Source organism: Selaginella moellendorffii, unplaced genomic scaffold (genome assembly GCF_000143415.4).
Source record: "Selaginella moellendorffii unplaced genomic scaffold, v1.0 SELMOscaffold_59, whole genome shotgun sequence".
Classification (NCBI taxonomy): Eukaryota; Viridiplantae; Streptophyta; class Lycopodiopsida; order Selaginellales; family Selaginellaceae; genus Selaginella; species Selaginella moellendorffii.
In genome coordinates this window covers 358,543-376,475 of record NW_003314320.1, presented here as the reverse complement: position 1 = coordinate 376,475, position 17,933 = coordinate 358,543, and the positions used below count along the sequence as shown (strand labels likewise).

Sequence of the window (17,933 nt, the reverse complement as noted above, 5' to 3'; positions counted from 1 at the left end):
ACGAATGAAATCAGGAAATCCAAATACAAACTATCAGGAAAAGTATTTAAAATGTACATAATTGATGATTAAGAAAGATTAAGCTAAGACATTCCTCAAGTAAGCTTGAAGTAAGTAAACTATATATATATTTGATCCATGCGACGAGCAACGCTCTTGTGAGCAAGACGTTTCAAGAAGCACTAGATGGTGAAGAGATCCTAGAACCGCAGTTCCCAAGTAATTGTATGAAATCCTCAAAAGGCTCAAAAGCAACCATGGCAAGGAGTAGCTAATCTCGGTACTCTTGCTCTGTTAAACACATGATTAGTGAACGTCATGAAGAGTGCCTTAAGTTAAAAATCTATTCATTAAGAAGATTTTATGGGTCAACTTTCAAACATCTCTAACGGAATTCAAAATCCAAGATTTTTATGATGCTTTAGCTGTCGAAAATCTAAAGTCAAAGATATTCAGAGATCCAAGTCAAAGATATTCAAAGGTCAATGGTCAATCTCTCCTGCTTTATAAAATCCGCTACAGCTCGCTATTCTTCTCTTTAAGCGCTGTCTTCTCGGCTGTTCTCTCTTCTCTCCACAAGGTGAGTGTGTTTTTCTTTTCTAGATTCTCCTTCTCGTCTCTCTCTCTCTCTCTGTTTCGTTTCTCTTCTCTGCAGTGAGGATGGCACACAACATTCCAATGGGCAGAGCGATCTAGCTCAAGCGAGACTTGGAGGAACTTCTCCACGGCACCGAGGCGGCTTTCATTCATCCCCACCCTCCGCCAGCTCGATCTCGCCGCAGTCCACAGTTCTATCGACAACGATGAGCAACTCCAGGCCAACGCTCTCCTACACACCAACGCTGCCAATGCCAAGCGCTTTGCCACTCGGGTCCTACAGATCGGCCAGGGTTTCAAGCACGCCATGTACAAGACTGAGATGGCTCTCGATGCTCTGAAGCTGGACTAGAATCCACTAGGGATTGTGGATCCCCAATCTTCCATTCGTGCTTCTTTCTTCTCCCTCGATCGATTTGCACGGGGGTTTCTTTCCCAAATTTTCCAGCTACGAGTTTCATAGCTTAAGATATGGGGCCGGCTCTAGAATAAAATGCCCGCGTAGATCAAGGAGCCCGAGGTGGCAACTTCGCCTACTATGGAGGCCCGGGAGCTATGCCGTGACCCGTCGAGCTCCATTTTATCGAGCACGAATTCTCCTGCACCCACGCTCTCTCACAAAACACAACCCTAAACTCTTTCTCTGAAGACAAACTATAGCTTCTTTAGATTTTTGGATTTGGAACAAATGCTAATGTGTGTGACATGGGCCAATCTTTCGGCCATGGCTGAGCTTCATCGGTTTCTTTCATTAGAGGGCACCATTTAAACTTGATTGGTGTCACAAGCTTTTCAACCTTCCACACTCCAGTCTTCAAATCAAGCACCGTTAGTTTCCATGGAACGTGGTGGAACTCATTATCCAAGCAAATAAACACTTTCTTTCTCCTATATGGGATAGTTTCAGCACAAACCCATTTTTCCTCCTCTTTTACAAACCCGTCAACACTTTTTACCAGTGATAAACGCATGGGCCCGTTCATGAATCTCACGGTGACGAGCTCTCCTCTCAACGAGACTAATCCAAAAGCACCATACTCGTAATCCTCCAAGCTTTCCAATTTCCCCACAAGCACACATTCATCATTTTGGGGCTTGTAAACCCAGTGACCGCTTTCCCCTAAGATGTGGCAGTGCTCAAAATTAGTCCATGCAACCCTATGTCCCTTATATCTTCCATTCCCGACCGTTCTCCACTCGTTCTGATCATGATCATGACCACCCGCAGTATAAGCATACGCATTAATGGTACCAAAGAGGACAAAAGATATGCAAAAGCTGCTGCCGTCTTTGGCCGCAAGCATGGCGAAGTTCTCAGGTTGAATCCAATCCTCCAACTGAACGTCATGGCAGTGTGGCAGCGCCACTGAGCTGGATCGTACCAAGGGATTGTTTATCACCAGAGAGACCATATCTTCCTCTGTGTAGTACCTCCACAACACCCAACCATTGGAGCTAGCGACTGGAATGCTGGATAATGAAACTGATACCTCAGGTGGCAGAAAAAAGGTGTTGGGATCGTAGAGCTGGCCACTTTGAGGATTGAAGCATGCCAGCCTTCGAAGTTCCACTTTAAGAAACAAGAGTGGAGATTTACACCTTTGCTTGATATCGTTGCCCTCGCTACGAACAAACCCGTTCCATTCCCTGCAAACAAGGGATGCTCGAACCAGTGATTCAACATCCAGCAGCTTGGACAAGATATAAAACCAAAGAACGTCTGGTAATCCCGTGTGTGGTGGCATCGTTCCACTAATGAGAGTGACTACAAGAGTTGATTATGTATACAATACAAAGAGGTACAAGAACCATATTTGGTGTTTGCCTTTAATCTATAATAATAAGAACGAAGAGCCCAGACCCCCGCAGCCGTCCGATCCCGGGCCCGGGGCAGCCTCGGAAGCCATGGTTCTTGGGAAGGGGAGACCAGCCCAGGCTCGGACCAGGGCCGGTGGCCATGGTTAGCGGGAATATCGGCTCAATGTTGTGGCGGCCAATGGGCGGGATGCATGCGTGGCCGGGAAGGGAAGAGGGTGTGTATGCCATGCACTCTTAGGGCTCCATGGCTGCTCTACTCGGACACGGTTGTGTGGGCATTCCCGTGAGAGCCGTGGTAAGTAACAGGGGCGAGTAGAATGGTAGTCGGGCACACAATCGAGGCTCCTCTCGGGATCAACTCAGGATTGTGAGAGGCAAATTGGCTCATCTCCAACTCAGCAAAGCTTTGATCCCTGTTCGCCACCGCCTCACGAGCTCTTTGGCCTACAAGAAAGCAATTATCAAGGACACTCCCTCTTCATCCCCGGATTCTCTCGAGGAATCCCTTGCTGCTGGGCCTGGTGAGGGATTTTTGTTTCAGCACATGCTCGGGATCAACTCCGTTTGTAGGAACCAGGTGTTTCGAGTTGACGTAGGGCTGTCGAGTGGCTGTGCCAGCCAACACTGCTCCTGAAGTTTTGGAAATCCGACACAGCACTGATGTCTGGGTTCTCTTGAAAGAGAAGGAGAAGCAGAAGGCGCCACCGCAAGCATCGCGTGGTTTAGCTTCGTTTTTAGATCGAGGTAAGTCGTAAGTTTGAATATCTTTGTATTCTATGATGAGATTTTTTTTCTGTCTGATACTACTTCTGTCGAATCTAAAATTTAGTTCCAGTTTCCGAGAGTTTGAGGGCTGGTTTCAACGATGCTGTGCTAGGATGCTGTGCCAGGTAACCTGATGCTGGCGTAGGAGCAGCACTTGGGGCTGCAGCTCAAAATTGCAAAGCTGTGGATTATGAGGCAGAGATTGGTAAACACAACAGTGGAGTTATTTTGTTGTTCTTGAGTGTGCTTCGCAAAAGTCTAATATTTTCCTTTCAGATCATTACATAGTTGTGAAATTTATATATATCCAACTGTAGTCTGCATTTCTATTCTGCATAAACTTCTATACAAACTCAATTAAAAATATATATATATAATCAAACCTATAATCGAAGTGACTGAAAATGCCTTGCCTCTGCCATCGTTTGAGAACCATACGACATAGTAAACAATCTAATGGAGATTTAGATGCCTCTGAAACTATGATTGACCATGATACACATACTATAGCTGTTCAAAATAATCATGATAATGATTCTATATACCAAAATATTAATCATGATAATGATTATATACAGCAATCAATTGGACAGTTAGAAGCATCTGGAACCTTACATGCACGTTATTATGATGATTATATATATCAAGCAATATTAAATCTACCACTCCCACCCATGAATACCACACTAGCAAGCCATAGCATTTATAATGACTTTAACATAATAAATTTTAATATTGGTAGTTTATCATTTGTTTGTACTTTTTGTAATGCATTGCATTTTAAAGATGAAAACTCTTCAATGTGTTGCTAGAATAACCAAGTTATATTACCTCCAATTTCACCTTTACCATTTGATTTACTTTCACTTTACAAGCAAAATAAGAACTCTAATTTTAAAACAAATATTAGACACTACAATAGTGCTCTTGCTTTTGCATCTATGTCTTCTAATATTAATATTGTAAAAGGTCATGGTCTTTATTGCTTTAAAATCCATGGTCAAATATATCATAATATTGTTTCAGCACATCCTTCTGAAGGTCAATATTGAACCTATGGACAACTTTATATGCTTGATACTCTAGAAGCTATAGATATAAGAAAGCAAAACCCTTTTAATTCAAGCCGTGAGACAAACTTACTTAAACATCTTGATGCTCTCCTTTGTCATGTTAACCCATATGCTCAAGCTTTCAAAATGATGTATGAAATGGAACAAGAAGAAATTTTTTTTGCTACACTTTTAGGTTATCTTATATGTGGTGTTTACATGTTATTAAAAACTGAAGGAACTAATCCACAACGCTATAATGCTCCACGGACAAATGATGCTGTTGTGTTTGTTAGTGATGATGGAGAACCGCCACATAGTCGTGAAATTTGTATATATCCAACTGTAAGCAATTCTAAATGTATCTCAACACTTGATTATAATTGTGATCCAATGGTTTACCCATTAATATTTCCTTTTGGTGACAAAGGTTGGCATAAAAATATTTTTAATTCCAGATGTTGAATTACATTACTCCAATATTATGCATACCATTTATCTATAAGAGACACAATACACTTTGGTTTTAATTTAATTTTACATGCAGAAAGACTCACACAACAATATATAGTTGATGCTTATGTAAAAGTTGAAAGCAATAATTTGAATTACTATCGCACTCATTAGAAACAATTGCAAGTTGAAATGTATACTGATCTTATGGATTATGGTGCAAACTGTGCTATTAATGAAAATATAAATCCAGGCAAGATTGTTATTTTACCTTCAAGTTTTGGGGGTGGCCCTAGAGCAATACAACAAAATTATCAAGATGCAATAGCTATAGTTACTCATTTTTCAAAGCCAAATCTTTTCATTACTTTTACATGCAATGCTAAATGGCTAAAACTTACATCCAAATGAAGGCACTGAGGATCGTCCAAACTTGGTTTCTAGAGCATTTCATATCAAGCTTAAAGAATTTTTGAATGATATTACTAAAAAATATATTTTTGGAAATTGTATTGCTTTTATATATGTAATTGAATTTCAAAAAAGAGGCCTTCCACATTGTCACTTTCTAGGGATTTTATCTTATGAAAACAAGATTAAAGACCATGATGTTATTGACCAATATATAACGGCACAATTGCTTGATCCTCAAAATGAACTTGAAATTTCTAAAATAATTACATCTCATATGATACATGATCCATGTGAGCCTCTTTATTCTAATAGTCTTTGCATGAAAAATGGCACTTGCTCAAAAGGTTATCAGAAAAAATTTAATTACAAAATTACTTTTAGTGTTGATGGATATCCAAATTATTATAGACCTGATAATAGCTGTATATATATAAAAAGTGGGTGTTATATTGATAATCGTTGGGTAGTGCCTTATAATAAATACCTTTGTAAAAAATATAATGCTCATATTAATATTGAAATTTGTGCTACTATAAAAAGTATTAAATATTTATTTCAATATTTTATAAAGCACGTTATGAATCTGCTCTAAAGGCAATATAGAGACTTTTTAAATTTAAAATGCATAGTCGTTCGATCCCTATAATCCGTATCCATTTTCCAAAATTTCAAAATGTTTATTTTATAGAAGGTTCTGAACAAATGACACTTCAAAGAGCTATGATGTTGACAAAATAGTTTGAATTAAATATAAATGACCCAAATGCTAGACAATATACATATCCTGAGATCCCTTTATATTATACATTTAACGCTCATACTCATAACTAGCAAATTTGACATACAAGAAATGTCATTCCCCGAATATATTCTATGTCTCTATCTAATGTTGAACTATATCATTTACGTCTTATTTTACTCCATAAAAAAGGTGTTACATCTTTCAAAGATCTCAATACAGTTAACAATATTTATTATGACACGTTTCAACAAGTTGCAAATGCAATGGGGATTATAGCTGATGATACCAAATGGGAAAAATGTTTAGAAGATGCTTACTTTTTTAAAATACCATCACAATTAAGACAATTATTTGTATTACTTTGTATCTTTTGCACTCCAAAAGATCCTTACTTCTTATGGGATAAATTTAAAGACTTCCTCTTTGAGGATTTCATGCAAAAAAATCTAATTTTTCATTATGAACATGCTTTACATGATATAAATATTAAAATGAAAATGCATGGCAAAATTAATCAAAACTACTATCTACCTTTACGTTTGAAAATTTTGATGATGAAAATATTGTCAACTCAACATAAATATATCAAAATGTTGAACAAAATATTCCTCGATTTAATCAAGAACAGTTAAATATTTTTAATGATATTCTTAATGTTATTGATCACCCAACTGAGCATAATCGATACATTTTCATTGATGGCCCTGGTGGTACTGGTAAAATATTTCTTCTTAACATTCTTATAAATATTTTACAACTGAAAAAAATAAATGTTGTTAGCATGGTTTGGACAGTAATTACAAGTACTTTACTTTATAATGGCCGAATTTTACATACTACTTTTAAACCTCCTGTTCCAATAAATGAAACATCAACTTCCACTATAACTGTTAATAGTGAAGTAGGTATAAAAATCAAAACTACTAACATATTGTTATGGGATGAAATAAATATGGTTCACACTCATGCATTCACTACTGTTAATCGAGTGTTGTGAGACCTAAAAAATACATTATTACCTTTTGGTGGCATAATTGTTGTCATTAGCGGGGACTTTAAACAAACACTTCCAATCATTCCACATGGACATGGGGCATAAATTATTTCAAGTTCTATAAGAATGAATAAATTATGGGGATTATTGAGAAAGTTATCTTTGAAAACAAATATGCAACTTGCTAAAAGTGATAAATCATGGTTTGAATGGCTTCTCAAAATTGGAAATGGTGAAAATTTTAAAAATTTACCATCTTTATCCCACATATCACACTAATACCATTAAATACATAAATTCCATTCAAAATGTTCAGATGATAATTTCCAATTCGTTTGGGTTACTATTTAACAAATTCCAAATGCCAAAGACAGACATTTAACTAAGTTAGAGTTTACTTGCCCCACCCAATTTTCACTCATGGGCAACTTTATGTGGCTTTATCAAGATGCATATCACCACGTGGATTTGGAATTAAAGTTCAAAACACCACATGCTAAAGCCACTTCCTTCCCCAAGATCTTTCTATTTTTACAATTAACATTGTTTATAAAAAAGTTTTATATTGAACCTCTTTGTAAACCACCCAGCATTTGTTGGGCAAGTACTCGTTTAATAATGTTTTTGATTTTTCATGGCATTCGCACAAATGTAAGAAAAAGAGAGAGATGAAAATTCTTCCAGAATTGACTGTATAGACATAAGAAATCCCGAGACTTGGGTAGGTAGGGTAGGGCGACACTCCAAATCGAGGGCGAGAGTAGAATGTCTTTGTGATGCGGCTTCCCAGGATCACTGCTCCGCAGGCCACAATCAGGGCGTGGCTCGGCTCTCATGGTGTGTCGCCCGCCATGGATTCCTCCGATTCCTTCTCCGCAGCCTGGAGGCCGTGCTTGCTCGCCAGGGAGGGCTTCGGCAACTCAAGGTGAAATTTTCTTCCATTTTGCACGAGTTTTTAGTTGCTTAGTTTTTTTTTTCTTTTCCAGTAGTGATGATTCACAGTGGAGGCCGTCACAAAGGGGACTGTACCAATCCTTCAGCTTTCCATCTTCTTCAGCGAGCGAGCAAGGGTTCTGGGCTTCTTCCGGAGGCTTGTTTCGCTCTTCCAGCCGCTATTTCAGCACGGAGCGTCCAAAGCCAAGGGTAACTTTTAACTTATATCTCGATGTTTCTTTTTCTACGCTTCATGTCGTTTTGTTTGAAAATGTAGATATTTGGTAGCATGCCAGAGTTTGTGAAGATCGTCGAGGTCGGGCCTCGAGACGGGCTGCAAAACGAAAAGAAGATTGTTCCAACTCACATCAAAGTTGAGCTTATACGAAAGCTCTGTGCTTCCGGCCTCCAAGTCGTCGAGGCCACCAGCTTTGTCTCGCCCAAATGGGTTCCACAGGTAACAAATTTCCAGTTTGTTGCCAGTTTGTTGTAAACGACATGAAAACTTCCTTTTGTTGTAGCTCTCGGATGCCAAGGAGGTTTTGCATGCCATCAAAGCTCTCCAAGGGAGCAAGTTTCCAGTCCTCACGCCAAACGTCAAGGTACTCTTGATTTCTTTCTTTCTTTCTTTCTTTCTTTCGCTTAGAATAAGGTCTAGTAGCATCCATGCTGCACCTCAGGGTTTTCAAGCAGCACTGGATGCTGGAGCAAGAGACGTAGCAGTTTTCGCAGCAGCCTCCGAGTCATTCTCCAAGGCAAACATAAATTGCACCATCAGCGAGAGCCTGGAGCGCTACAAACAGGTCTGTGATCTAGCAAAGCAGCACGGCATCTCTGTCCGAGGGTAAGCTAAGAGGCTCGTTTTATCTTTCACAAAAAAAAAGAGAGAACGAATTCTGCTTTCATTTTTTCTCACTGCATATCATTCCTTCTTCAAGGTACATCTCTTGTGTTGTAGGCTGCCCGATCGAAGGCCCGGTTCCTCCCCACAAAGTTGGATACGTTGCTGGCGAGCTCTACCGAATGGGTTGCAGCGAAATCTCTCTGGGTGATACGATTGGCGTTGGAACCCCGGGTAAGGAAAAATCACTCTTTTATTATCTAAAGCTTGGAACGATTGGCAGGAACTTTGGTGCCGATGCTCGAGGCAGTAATGTCCGTCGTTCCAGTGGAGAATCTAGCCGTACACATGCACGACACGTATGGTCAAGCCTTGTCCAATATCCTCGTAGCTTTACAAGTGAGTGATCAATTCACTCTTCGCTTTTTTCTCGTTTCTTCTCGAGTAGGGAATGAGCTCTGTGGATTTGTTTTAGATGGGAGTGAGCACCGTGGATTCGTCCGTGTCAGGGCTCGGTGGCTGCCCCTACGCGAAAGGCGCGTCTGGGAACGTAGCGACGGAGGACGTGATCTATCTTCTAAACGGGCTGGGCGTCTCCACAAACGTGGACTTGAGCTTGGTTCTCGCTGCTGGAGAGTTTATCTCGCAGCACCTGGGGCGCCAGTCGGGCTCCAAGACCGCTGTGGCTCTGGGCAAGTCTAGCAGATGCGAGCACTCCAAGATCTAACCATTCGAGAACATGTACAGAATATAATTATTGAAGATCGTCTCACCTGAGATGAATGAAAGAAAATATTACTATAGCAGCACACCATATATATATATATATATATTGAGAGAGAGAGAGAGAGAGAGCCATCTTGTAGGCATTCTTTGCTTGGTTTTCTTGCTCTTGACAATGAAGTTTGTGATGTTTCTTTTAATGCTGGCAGCGATCTTTCTTGTGGCAGCCATGGTGATTGAGGGAGCGCATGAGGAAGCCAAATGTTACAGGAGGTATACCTGCTTTTTTGGTGGCCTCAAGTGCAAGGACTACTGTAAGCTTTGCCACTTTGTGAGCCACGGCGAGCACTGCGAGAGGTGCCACTCTGGAAGCTGCTCCTATGGTCGATGCACTTGCAAGGGACCTTGCAGCAGCTCCAATTGCCCCGTCTATGCTTGATAGATCCATCCTTCGATCGGAGCTTCGATCGTGCCAGTAAACTCATCATCAATAAAAACAGTTCACTCGTAAGTCTTTCAGGGACGTTTTGTTCCTTCTAGAGAACATAACGCTTGCTAAGACGACAATTACTCCTTTTATTAATCTAGATTACTCCTCTCTAAAAGCAGGACGATATACCGTTTTAATCTAAGCTCGCTTTATAATACCGTTTTAATCTAAGACCACTTTACAGATTCCCGGCTCGCTTGGCTTAGCATTTTTGATATTTTGTTAACGTGTTACTTACTATAAAATGAAAGAATTATGTGATCACTTAGTAGCCGGCAGTCTCAGGATGAAGAAAGGAATTGTTATAATTCTATGTTTGGTGCTAGCAATGGCAGTCAATGCTCAAGACTGTTATAATTTTTATTCCTGCCCACAGGACCCTGCAATTAAATCACACTGCCACACATTTTGCAAGATGTGCCACTTTAACAACGAAGGAAACAATTGTGAGATCTGTAAGAGCGGCTCTTGCAATGATATCAAGAGATGCATTTGTGATGATTGTCAAGTTGTTAACTGTTAAGATAATACTGGAGTACGTATTAATATTGGTGTTTTTTGTGTGGATTGGTTTTCTAAATGTATAATACAAATTGAGAAGCTTTGCTTTGTACTTCTTATTAAATAATTTCAATTGGTGAATTATTAAAATAGAATCTTTTATGATAGCAAAAGAGAAACAGATAAAACTAAGTATAATAAACCAATTTAATTAAATTTATATTTAAACTAACTATAGCTGATAAAAATATATAAAAAAGAAATTCCTAAAGGTAAATATTATAGATAAACTTAAGCAATAAGTTTTTCTTTCCATAACCTCAAACTATAACCAAAATAAATCACCAAAACGCAGATTTTGTAGGGTTTAAGCAAAGCAAATGGCAACAGATCCAGCAGACACTCGCAAGCAATGGCTGCTCTCCAGGGACGAATGCAGGTGCTGCTGCTCTTCCACACGACCCAAAATCCTTCTCTCCATCGCGGCTCTCGCTCTTCTTGTCACTGCAGCAGTGGTGATTGGAGCGAGCGTTGGAGCAACTCGAGCATCCGCCAGGAATCACCGCCACAAGAAGAGCTCCAATGCGGCCACATTCGACGAGAATTACAACATCTCCTGGTCGGGAGATCACGTCCGGCTTCTCAACGGCGGCCTGCTCGCGGACATTCTGCTCGACAAGCAATCCGGTAAGAGAAACTCTGTTATTTCATGAATTTCCTTCCTTTGTGATCGATCTGTGCGTGATCTCCTAGGGGCCGAATTCGGATCTAAGAGATCCTATCTCTTTGGCCATCTCAAGATGCAAATGAAGCTCGTCGCCAATGACTCGGCTGGAACAGTAACAGCTTTCTATGTAAGCATCAAGTTTTCTTCCAAGATCTCCGTCAGTGTCTTCCAAGAACATTGGATCTAATACAGTTTCTCGATCGATTTGACTCGTCCAGATGGCGTCACACACGGAGAATCGCGACGAGTTCGACTTTGAGTTCTTGGGCAACAGATCCGGGCAGCCATACGCGCTCCAGACGAACATCTATGTCAATGGAACCGGTGGAAGAGAGCAGCGAATCCTACTGTGGTTTGATCCAAGCCTCGATTATCACACGTACTCTGTTCTCTGGAACCAGTACCAAGTCATGTAAGAGAAATCTTTTCCTTGCTTTTGCCAGAAGTTCTTTCACTCTTGGAAGCAAAGCGCTAGAAATTTTAACTTACTTTGGTTCTTTCCTTCTTTTTGGAGCAGATTTTTCGTCGACGACACTCCAGTGCGAGTCTTTCGGAACAACAGCCACCTCGGAGTCCCCTACGCGTTTAGCCAGCCAATGCGGATCTTTGGGAGTATGTGGAACGGAGAGCAATGGGCCACAGTTGGCGGCCTCGAGAAAACCAACTGGAACTACGCACCTTTCATCGCTTCCTTCCAAGACTTTGCCATCGATGGCTGCGACCCCTCCTCGTCTCCTGGTGATCCTGGATTTTGTTTTAGCTCTGGGAATCGAAATCACTGGTGGGATGAGGAAAAGTACCGTGTTTTGGACGTTGGTCAGCTGGATAATCTCGGCTCCATCGTGAGAAACTACACCATATACGACTACTGCACTGATACCAAGCGCTATTCACCAGTTCCTCCAGAGTGCGGTGCCAATCCCTGACTTGACTTTGCTTGGAACTCAGAAACATCGACGACTCGGAGCTTAGGACGAACAATAATTTGTCTTAGAGGACATACCATTTTTTGAGACACCGTGACGAATTTCACGTTGTGTGTAATGTTCTTTACATTGGATTCTTTTTTTCCCTGATTGTATTCTTTATGAGGCAGTGACTCCAGCACTGCAAACAGGGCAAGTCTGCAGGAAAACAAACTTCACGGATCAGAGACACGGATGAAAGAAAAGAAACAACTTGCCTTGTTAATCTGAAGCCATTGCTGGATACACTCGGAGTGATACTTGTGCTTGCAAGGCAATGTCAACAGCATCTCGTCTTCCTCGTAATCGTGTCGACAAATCACACACCTAAGTGATCCCAGTTTAGACTAGAAGTTACTCAAGAAATCAAAAATCTTTGTACGTACTGCTCACTGTCACTGCTGGTGCTGCCTCCGGTATGACCACGCTTGTAGGATGTTACTGGAAGCTCGGCTATGGCATCCGAAGAGAGCCCTCGACTTTCTACTCCGACAGCATCACCAAGCGCCACGAGCTCCTGTGGAAGGAAAAAGAAACTTAAGAATACAGGATGAAACGAAAGAGGGAATGTTACCTCGTAAGACATATGGTCTGGATCAACATCTTGCCACTCCTGCCACGAGAATCTTAACTTTTCGCAAAATAAACAAAAAGCTCTACATACCTGTGATTCATCACTGCCATCCTCCTCTTCCTCCTCTTCTTCTTCTTCTTCCTCGTCATCTTCGTCTTCATCCTCATCATCTTCCTCGTCGTCTTCATGTACATCCACATCGTCCTCATCCACTTCTTCGTCATCTTCCTCTCCTTCCTCATCCTCCTCTTCTTCACCATCGTCTCCCACTGCCATTTCCCACTCATCTCAGCACCAAAACAAGATGAGTGGAAAGCAATCGAAACTCACAGTCATGGATTCCGGCGAGCGCCATCATACGAGCCGCGTGCTCGCGCTCCTCATTCTCCTGCAAAGCCCTGGCAAACGCCTCATCACTTTCGTACTGGGAGCCATCCATGGTGGTCGTCCTGTTGTCAGCGTTTAATCCAGGAGCCTGGACTCGAACATCGCTCTCCTCCTCACCATCCTCGTCGGAGTCATCCTCGTAGCCATGATAGTAAGCCCCTCCATTTCTCAAAAGCATGTAAGCTCTTTCCTAGGCCAGAAGAACAATCCCATACATCGCAAAGAGAATCAGAGAAGCCCAGAGGATCACAAAAAAGAGACAAAGCCCACTTACTTGTTCCTGGAGCGTTCGCGCAAGAACCAAATCGGATTCTATCTGGCTCAGCTGCGTAAAAGGCTGCCGAGCTCGCGCATTGTTGTTCCCAGCAGCGGCTCCGCCCGGCGCCGCCACTCCAGCTGACGCGGGCGCTGCCGCCGCCGCTGCTGCCGCCGCTGGCGCCGAGGAAGCACTGGATTGAGAATCGATCTGCTTTTGCTCCTTGTTCTCCTTGGCACTCTCCTCGGAGCCGGAGGAGCGCGTCTCGCCCTTCATCGCTGCTACAACCCTAAATTCGCTCTCCAACCTAAACACGCCAGCCAAGAAGAGATCTCCATCTACACTTGCCAATTCCATTCCATTTTATTTTCCATGCTAAGTAAGAGATAATCGAAAGCCCTAATCCAAGCCACTGAAAGCTTGTAGGACAATTCAATTTATTTTGACAATTTACATTCAAAGATTGACTCGACCAGAAATTGACAAATTCAATTTATCTTGACAATTTATTTACAAATTATTTACAGATTTTCTTCCTGAGTCTCAACTTTTGGCGAAGATCTCTCTCTTTTTGTTGCCTGAGAGCCCTGGATTTGATGGTGATAATCTTCCGATTTGATGCTGCTGCTGCATCGACAGACAATTTGCTCATGGCAGCAGCCAGCCTTCGCATCTTCCTGTGCCTCTCCACCAGCCGCGGGCTCTTCCTCTGCGGGATCTCACTGCGAACTCCATTCTTTGCCTTGGAACTCTTGCGATTCTTCTCACTAGCAGCCGCCATCACCATGCACAAGGAAATAGATAAACCACGCAGACCAAAGGGAAGTGAAGCTTGATGTGGTTGGTAAACCTAGCACGCAAATATATACACCGGGTTTAAGCTTGTATGCAACGCTTTTTCATAGCTTAAGTCATAAGTACCCAAACTATTCCTTTAAACTTTGTTACTTCCTTTAATTTCTTTACTTCCTTTAGACTTCTTTCTCGTTTGATCATCACCAGAAGTTGGCACAGGAGCACTTGCCATCGCCAAAGACGTGAAACCTGCTTGAATCTCTGCAGAGTATACGTCTCGCTTCCATGGCGGAGACCGCGCAGAAGACGAGATGGCAGTCATCACAAACCCGGAGGTTCTTTATGATGCGCACTGTTCCTCCCGGACGAGTGTTCAGCAGCGCACACGCAAGAGCCAGCTTCTCGCTGTGTCCACAGAGCGCGTCCTCCTTTGCCTCGTCACAAATGTTGTGGTGGGAGACGCTAGCGAGATGAGCGACGTAGCCGGCTTCTTTCTTGATCCTCGCCATGGTTTTCTTGAGCAAAGCTTTGATCTCCTCCCCTTGAGGATAATGGCTTGTATCACCCGCACTGAACCTGTGAACTACGCCTCTAGGATCTGTCCACCAGCTCTGTCCCTGCCGTCGTAAAACCCGAGCACTCGTTCTCATCGTCTCGATCTTAGATTGCTCCTCCCACATTCCCAAGCTTCCATAGATGCTTCCCATGAGCATGTAGCCTGCGACGTCCCGGTCGTCCAGCTCCATCAGGGACTCAAAGGCCAGCTTCCCAACTTCCAAGTTCTTCCACTTCTTGCATGCCCCCAAGAGCGTCATCCAGGCCACGGGAGTTTTCCTGTAAGGCATGGCTTTGACCATATCCAGCGCCTCGCTGAGCTTGTTTGTTCGTGCCAAAGTATCTATCATGCAGTGGTAGTGCTCGATACCAGGCTCGATCGAGTACCTGGACCGCATGGCTTCAAAGTAGCGTCTTCCTCTCTCGACTAGACCAGCATGGCTGCACGCTGTTAACAGGCAAAGAAACGTTATACCGTCCGGAAGTACGTTCTCTTCCTGCATCGCTTGAAAGAGCTGGAATGCGTACCTGGTATTTCCTTGGCGGCTGTAGCCGGCCAGCAACGCAGTCCAGGCTATGGTACTCCGCACGTCCGTGGAGACGAAGCTTTCTTCCGCTTCATCTACGTTGCCGCATTTCCCAAAAAGGTCCACGATGCCAGTGCTCACGGCGTGCTCCTTTTCGACCCCAGCTTTATAGATCTCTCCACATACAAATTTCCCAGCTTCCAAAGCTGCAACTCCCGCACAGGCCTTGAGTACTGCTATGAAAGTTACCGAGTCCGGAGTGCAGCCATCCTCCCGCATTCTCATGAAGAGCTCCAAAGATGAGCCGGCTTCACCGCTTTCAACATATCCCAGGATCAGGGCGTTCCAAGTGACCAGACAGCGAACGGGGAGCTTGTCAAACACGCTCTGAGCTTGTGCCAGGCCTCCACAGTTCGTGTACATGTCGATCAAGCTGCTGGCTATGAAATTGTCTGTCTCGTAATCATAAGAAGCAGCTTGAGAGTGAATAGCGCTCCCCTTCTCCAGCACACCTTGTTTAGCAGCCTTTCCGTCGAGCTGAGTGGCATCCTCGTTCGCAGCAAGCCAAGCGCAAGCCTTGAGTGCAACGAGAAAGGTGACACGATTTGGAGAACACAGAGCTTCTTGCTGCATGAGCTCGAAGAGCCTCAAACCCAATCCTGCCTTCCCGTTTTCCACGTATCCCATCAGCAACGAGTTCCAAGATACCACAGTCTGCCACCTTGTCCTGTCGAAAGCTCTTCGAGCATCCAGAATGCTTCCACAGCTCGCATACATATCCACCAGACTGTTCCCGACAAACGTATCGAGCTCGCATCCAATCTTCAGCGCCTCAGAGTGAACAGCCATGCCTTTCTCCAAGGCATTCATCTTCACAGCCTCTCCTTCAACCAGCCTTCCATCTTCCTTCGCCGCCAAGCTCGCGCAAGCTTTAAGTGCCGCGAGGATCGTAACTCGGTTTGGCTCACAGATCCCTTCTGCTCGCATCGAGTCCAAAAGTTCCAGAGCTAGATCACCACCGCCATTCTCCGCGTACCCGAGCATCAGTGCGTTCCACGAGACAACACTGCGAGTGACCATCTTATCGAAAACCTGGCGAGCCATTCTCAAGCTTCCACACTTGGCAAACATGTCGATGGCACAGTTCTCCACGAAAGTATCCCTGTCGTAGCCAGCTTTCGCTGCCCTGGAGAAGATCTCCAAGCCTTTCTCCAGACACTCTACCTTGACGACCTTTCCATCTACGAGCTTTCCATCCTCCTTGGCCGAGAGCAACGAGCAGGCCTTGATAGCAGCCACAAAAGCTCGAGAGTTTGGCAAGCATCCTGTAAATTCCATCCTATGGAACAAATCCAAGCTCTCCTCAGCTTGCCCGTTCTCGGCATAGCCCAGCATCAGTGCCGTCCAGGACACCACATTCGGAGAAGAAATGTGCTCGAAGACGCTGCGAGCATCGGCCATGCTTCCAGATTTCGCGTACATGTCGACTAGAGTGCTGGCGATGTAGATGTCGGCGATCATCCCACTCTGGATTGCGTGATCGTGCATCTTCCTCCCGAAATCGAGCTCCTCTGTGCTGGCGCATGCCTTCAATCCGGCAAGAAGCGCACTGGCACTCTCCGGCTCGCATCGCTGCTGCTGGATATTTCTTGTTCCAATGCGATAGCTCCGAAAGAAGGACGACTTACATGATCTGCTGATGAGACGGCAACGCCAGAGCATGAGATCGGGGTCATCGCGGCCATCTCAAGCGCATTCTCTCAAGAACCCTAAAATATGTAGGTCCATTTTCCTTCCAGATGCCGCGATTGAAGTGTTCTTTGAGATACTTTGGAACTGTCTTCCAGCTCAGCATCACCGGCAGGGAAAAAAAGTCCGGGGAACTTGGAATGGAGTCTCATAGTCTCATTTCCGGCAGCGAAGGTGCTAATGAAGTCTAGTCATTGCAGAATCTTGGAAGAACAGCGCAAACGTTTTTGTAGATTCCTTTTCTCTTTCTTATTTTCCTGTCTCTTGTCCAGGCCAAGTCGAAAACTATGGTTTCCCAATCGCGAGCTGGACTTCATCGCGGATATGAATCGAGTCGATCCTGTGAAAGCGGCAAGTAGTTGAAACTAATTTGCTCCAAGAGAGCTCGCGACGAGCAAAGCATGGAGATCGATTCGGCTACGTACGCATCACTTTCGCTGGCTTTCTCGAAAGTGAGCCACGGGCCGAGAGGCTATGGCGCTTCCAGCAGCAGCGACGAAGGAATGCAAGCGTCCTCACAAAATCGAGCATGTACGTGAGGTATGGCTACATCGGACGAGCCTCGCTGGGTGTTTGATGCCATGGAGCACCACGATGTTTTTCTCTGGACAGCTCTCAAGCACGGCTACTCCAAGAACGGCCAGGGAGAAGTGACTTTGGAGCGCTTCTCGCAGATTTTCTCTGGACAGCGCTCATGCTCGCCAACTCCAAGAATGGCCAGGGAGACGTGACTTTGGAGCTGATGCTGCTACTCGCAAGGCAGCGCTGTCTGAATTCTCGTGCTCAAGGTCCTTTCTAGCTTGGCTGCAAAGGCAGGAAAATCAGTGGAAAAGTGGTGAAGAGAAGAAGAGTCATTTCACATCGAGAGATTTGGATAACTTTGTGAAGAGCTTGGAACTTTGAAACAAAGTTGCTTAGGCTCAGAGTATATGAGGGATATCCCCGCTCTAAGTTCTCTTTGCTTTTTAACAGCCTATTGATTTGAAATCAGTTCAACCGGAGATAGGGTTTCATGGTTGGCATGTTGTGGTAATTTTCTTATTGTCTAAATTAGTTCTTGATTTTTCTTCTATAT

General features: G+C 43.7%; 4 protein-coding genes and 2 long non-coding RNA genes across 7 annotated transcripts; 4 read left to right on the top strand and 2 right to left on the bottom strand.

Moving 5' to 3' along the window:
* Positions 1–499: 499 nt before the first annotated feature.
* LOC112351279 lies at positions 500–1,203 on the top strand. The gene is made up of 2 exons (XR_002994067.1): positions 500–580; positions 656–1,203. It is a non-coding gene; the product is annotated as an uncharacterized LOC112351279 (long non-coding RNA).
* A 1,510-nt stretch (positions 1,204–2,713) lies between these two features.
* On the top strand, positions 2,714–3,566 carry LOC112351287. The gene is made up of 3 exons (XR_002994068.1): positions 2,714–3,159; positions 3,251–3,385; positions 3,457–3,566. It is a non-coding gene; the product is annotated as an uncharacterized LOC112351287 (long non-coding RNA).
* Positions 3,567–7,516: 3,950 nt separating this feature from the next.
* On the top strand, positions 7,517–9,429 carry LOC9643990 (hydroxymethylglutaryl-CoA lyase, mitochondrial). Of its 2 annotated transcripts, none has more exons than XM_024688830.1 (8): positions 7,517–7,760; positions 7,825–7,978; positions 8,046–8,225; positions 8,290–8,370; positions 8,449–8,612; positions 8,707–8,843; positions 8,893–9,008; positions 9,085–9,429. In XM_024688830.1, the coding sequence occupies exons 1-8, from the start codon at positions 7,612–7,614 to the stop codon at positions 9,334–9,336; spliced, it is 1,233 nt and encodes a 410-aa protein (XP_024544598.1). In that variant the 5' UTR covers positions 7,517–7,611; the 3' UTR covers positions 9,337–9,429. The 2 variants fall into 2 exon arrangements, with proteins under 2 accessions (XP_024544598.1, XP_002983750.2); XM_002983704.2 differs by having other exon boundaries at positions 7,822–7,978.
* A 1,274-nt stretch (positions 9,430–10,703) lies between these two features.
* LOC9643810 (probable xyloglucan endotransglucosylase/hydrolase protein 5) lies at positions 10,704–12,103 on the top strand. The gene is made up of 4 exons (XM_002983703.2): positions 10,704–11,010; positions 11,077–11,177; positions 11,269–11,462; positions 11,568–12,103. Exons 1-4 carry the CDS (start codon positions 10,704–10,706, stop codon positions 11,974–11,976), a joined length of 1,011 nt encoding a protein of 336 aa, XP_002983749.1. The 3' UTR covers positions 11,977–12,103.
* LOC9643809 (E3 ubiquitin ligase BIG BROTHER-related) lies at positions 12,027–13,598 on the bottom strand. Its single transcript, XM_002983598.2, has 7 exons — positions 13,251–13,598; positions 12,920–13,166; positions 12,680–12,858; positions 12,590–12,628; positions 12,402–12,532; positions 12,234–12,342; positions 12,027–12,174 (listed from the first exon to the last, which is right to left on the bottom strand). The coding sequence occupies exons 1-7, from the start codon at positions 13,587–13,589 to the stop codon at positions 12,136–12,138; spliced, it is 1,083 nt and encodes a 360-aa protein (XP_002983644.2). The 5' UTR covers positions 13,590–13,598; the 3' UTR covers positions 12,027–12,135.
* Positions 13,599–14,150: 552 nt separating this feature from the next.
* LOC112351296 (pentatricopeptide repeat-containing protein At3g26782, mitochondrial-like) lies at positions 14,151–16,864 on the bottom strand. Its single transcript, XM_024688905.1, has one exon. It carries the CDS (start codon positions 16,829–16,831, stop codon positions 14,228–14,230), a length of 2,604 nt encoding a protein of 867 aa, XP_024544673.1. The 5' UTR covers positions 16,832–16,864; the 3' UTR covers positions 14,151–14,227.
* Between the last annotated feature and the right edge of the window lie 1,069 nt (positions 16,865–17,933).

What these genes read in the sequence shown, in the direction of transcription:
- LOC9643990 (XM_002983704.2), top strand. Translation starts at nt 7,612, where the DNA reads ATGCGGCTTCCCAGGATCACTGCTCCGCAGGCCACAATCAGGGCGTGG. An exon ending in GAGGGCTTCGGCAACTCAAG is followed by an intron (nt 7,761 to 7,821) that starts GTGAAATTTTCT and finishes TTTCTTTTCCAG; the next exon opens with TAGTGATGATTCACAGTGGA. An exon ending in CGCCCAAATGGGTTCCACAG is followed by an intron (nt 8,226 to 8,289) that starts GTAACAAATTTC and finishes CTTTTGTTGTAG; the next exon opens with CTCTCGGATGCCAAGGAGGT.
- LOC9643810 (XM_002983703.2), top strand. Translation starts at nt 10,704, where the DNA reads ATGGCAACAGATCCAGCAGACACTCGCAAGCAATGGCTGCTCTCCAGG. An exon ending in TCTGCTCGACAAGCAATCCG is followed by an intron (nt 11,011 to 11,076) that starts GTAAGAGAAACT and finishes GTGATCTCCTAG; the next exon opens with GGGCCGAATTCGGATCTAAG. An exon ending in TGGAACCAGTACCAAGTCAT is followed by an intron (nt 11,463 to 11,567) that starts GTAAGAGAAATC and finishes TTTTTGGAGCAG; the next exon opens with ATTTTTCGTCGACGACACTC.
- LOC9643809 (XM_002983598.2), bottom strand. Translation starts at nt 13,589, where the DNA reads ATGGAATTGGCAAGTGTAGATGGAGATCTCTTCTTGGCTGGCGTGTTT. An exon ending in CGCGAACGCTCCAGGAACAA is followed by an intron (nt 13,167 to 13,250) that starts GTAAGTGGGCTT and finishes CTTCTGGCCTAG; the next exon opens with GAAAGAGCTTACATGCTTTT. An exon ending in ATGGCAGTGATGAATCACAG is followed by an intron (nt 12,629 to 12,679) that starts GTATGTAGAGCT and finishes TTCTCGTGGCAG; the next exon opens with GAGTGGCAAGATGTTGATCC.
- LOC112351296 (XM_024688905.1), bottom strand. Translation starts at nt 16,831, where the DNA reads ATGCTCTGGCGTTGCCGTCTCATCAGCAGATCATGTAAGTCGTCCTTC.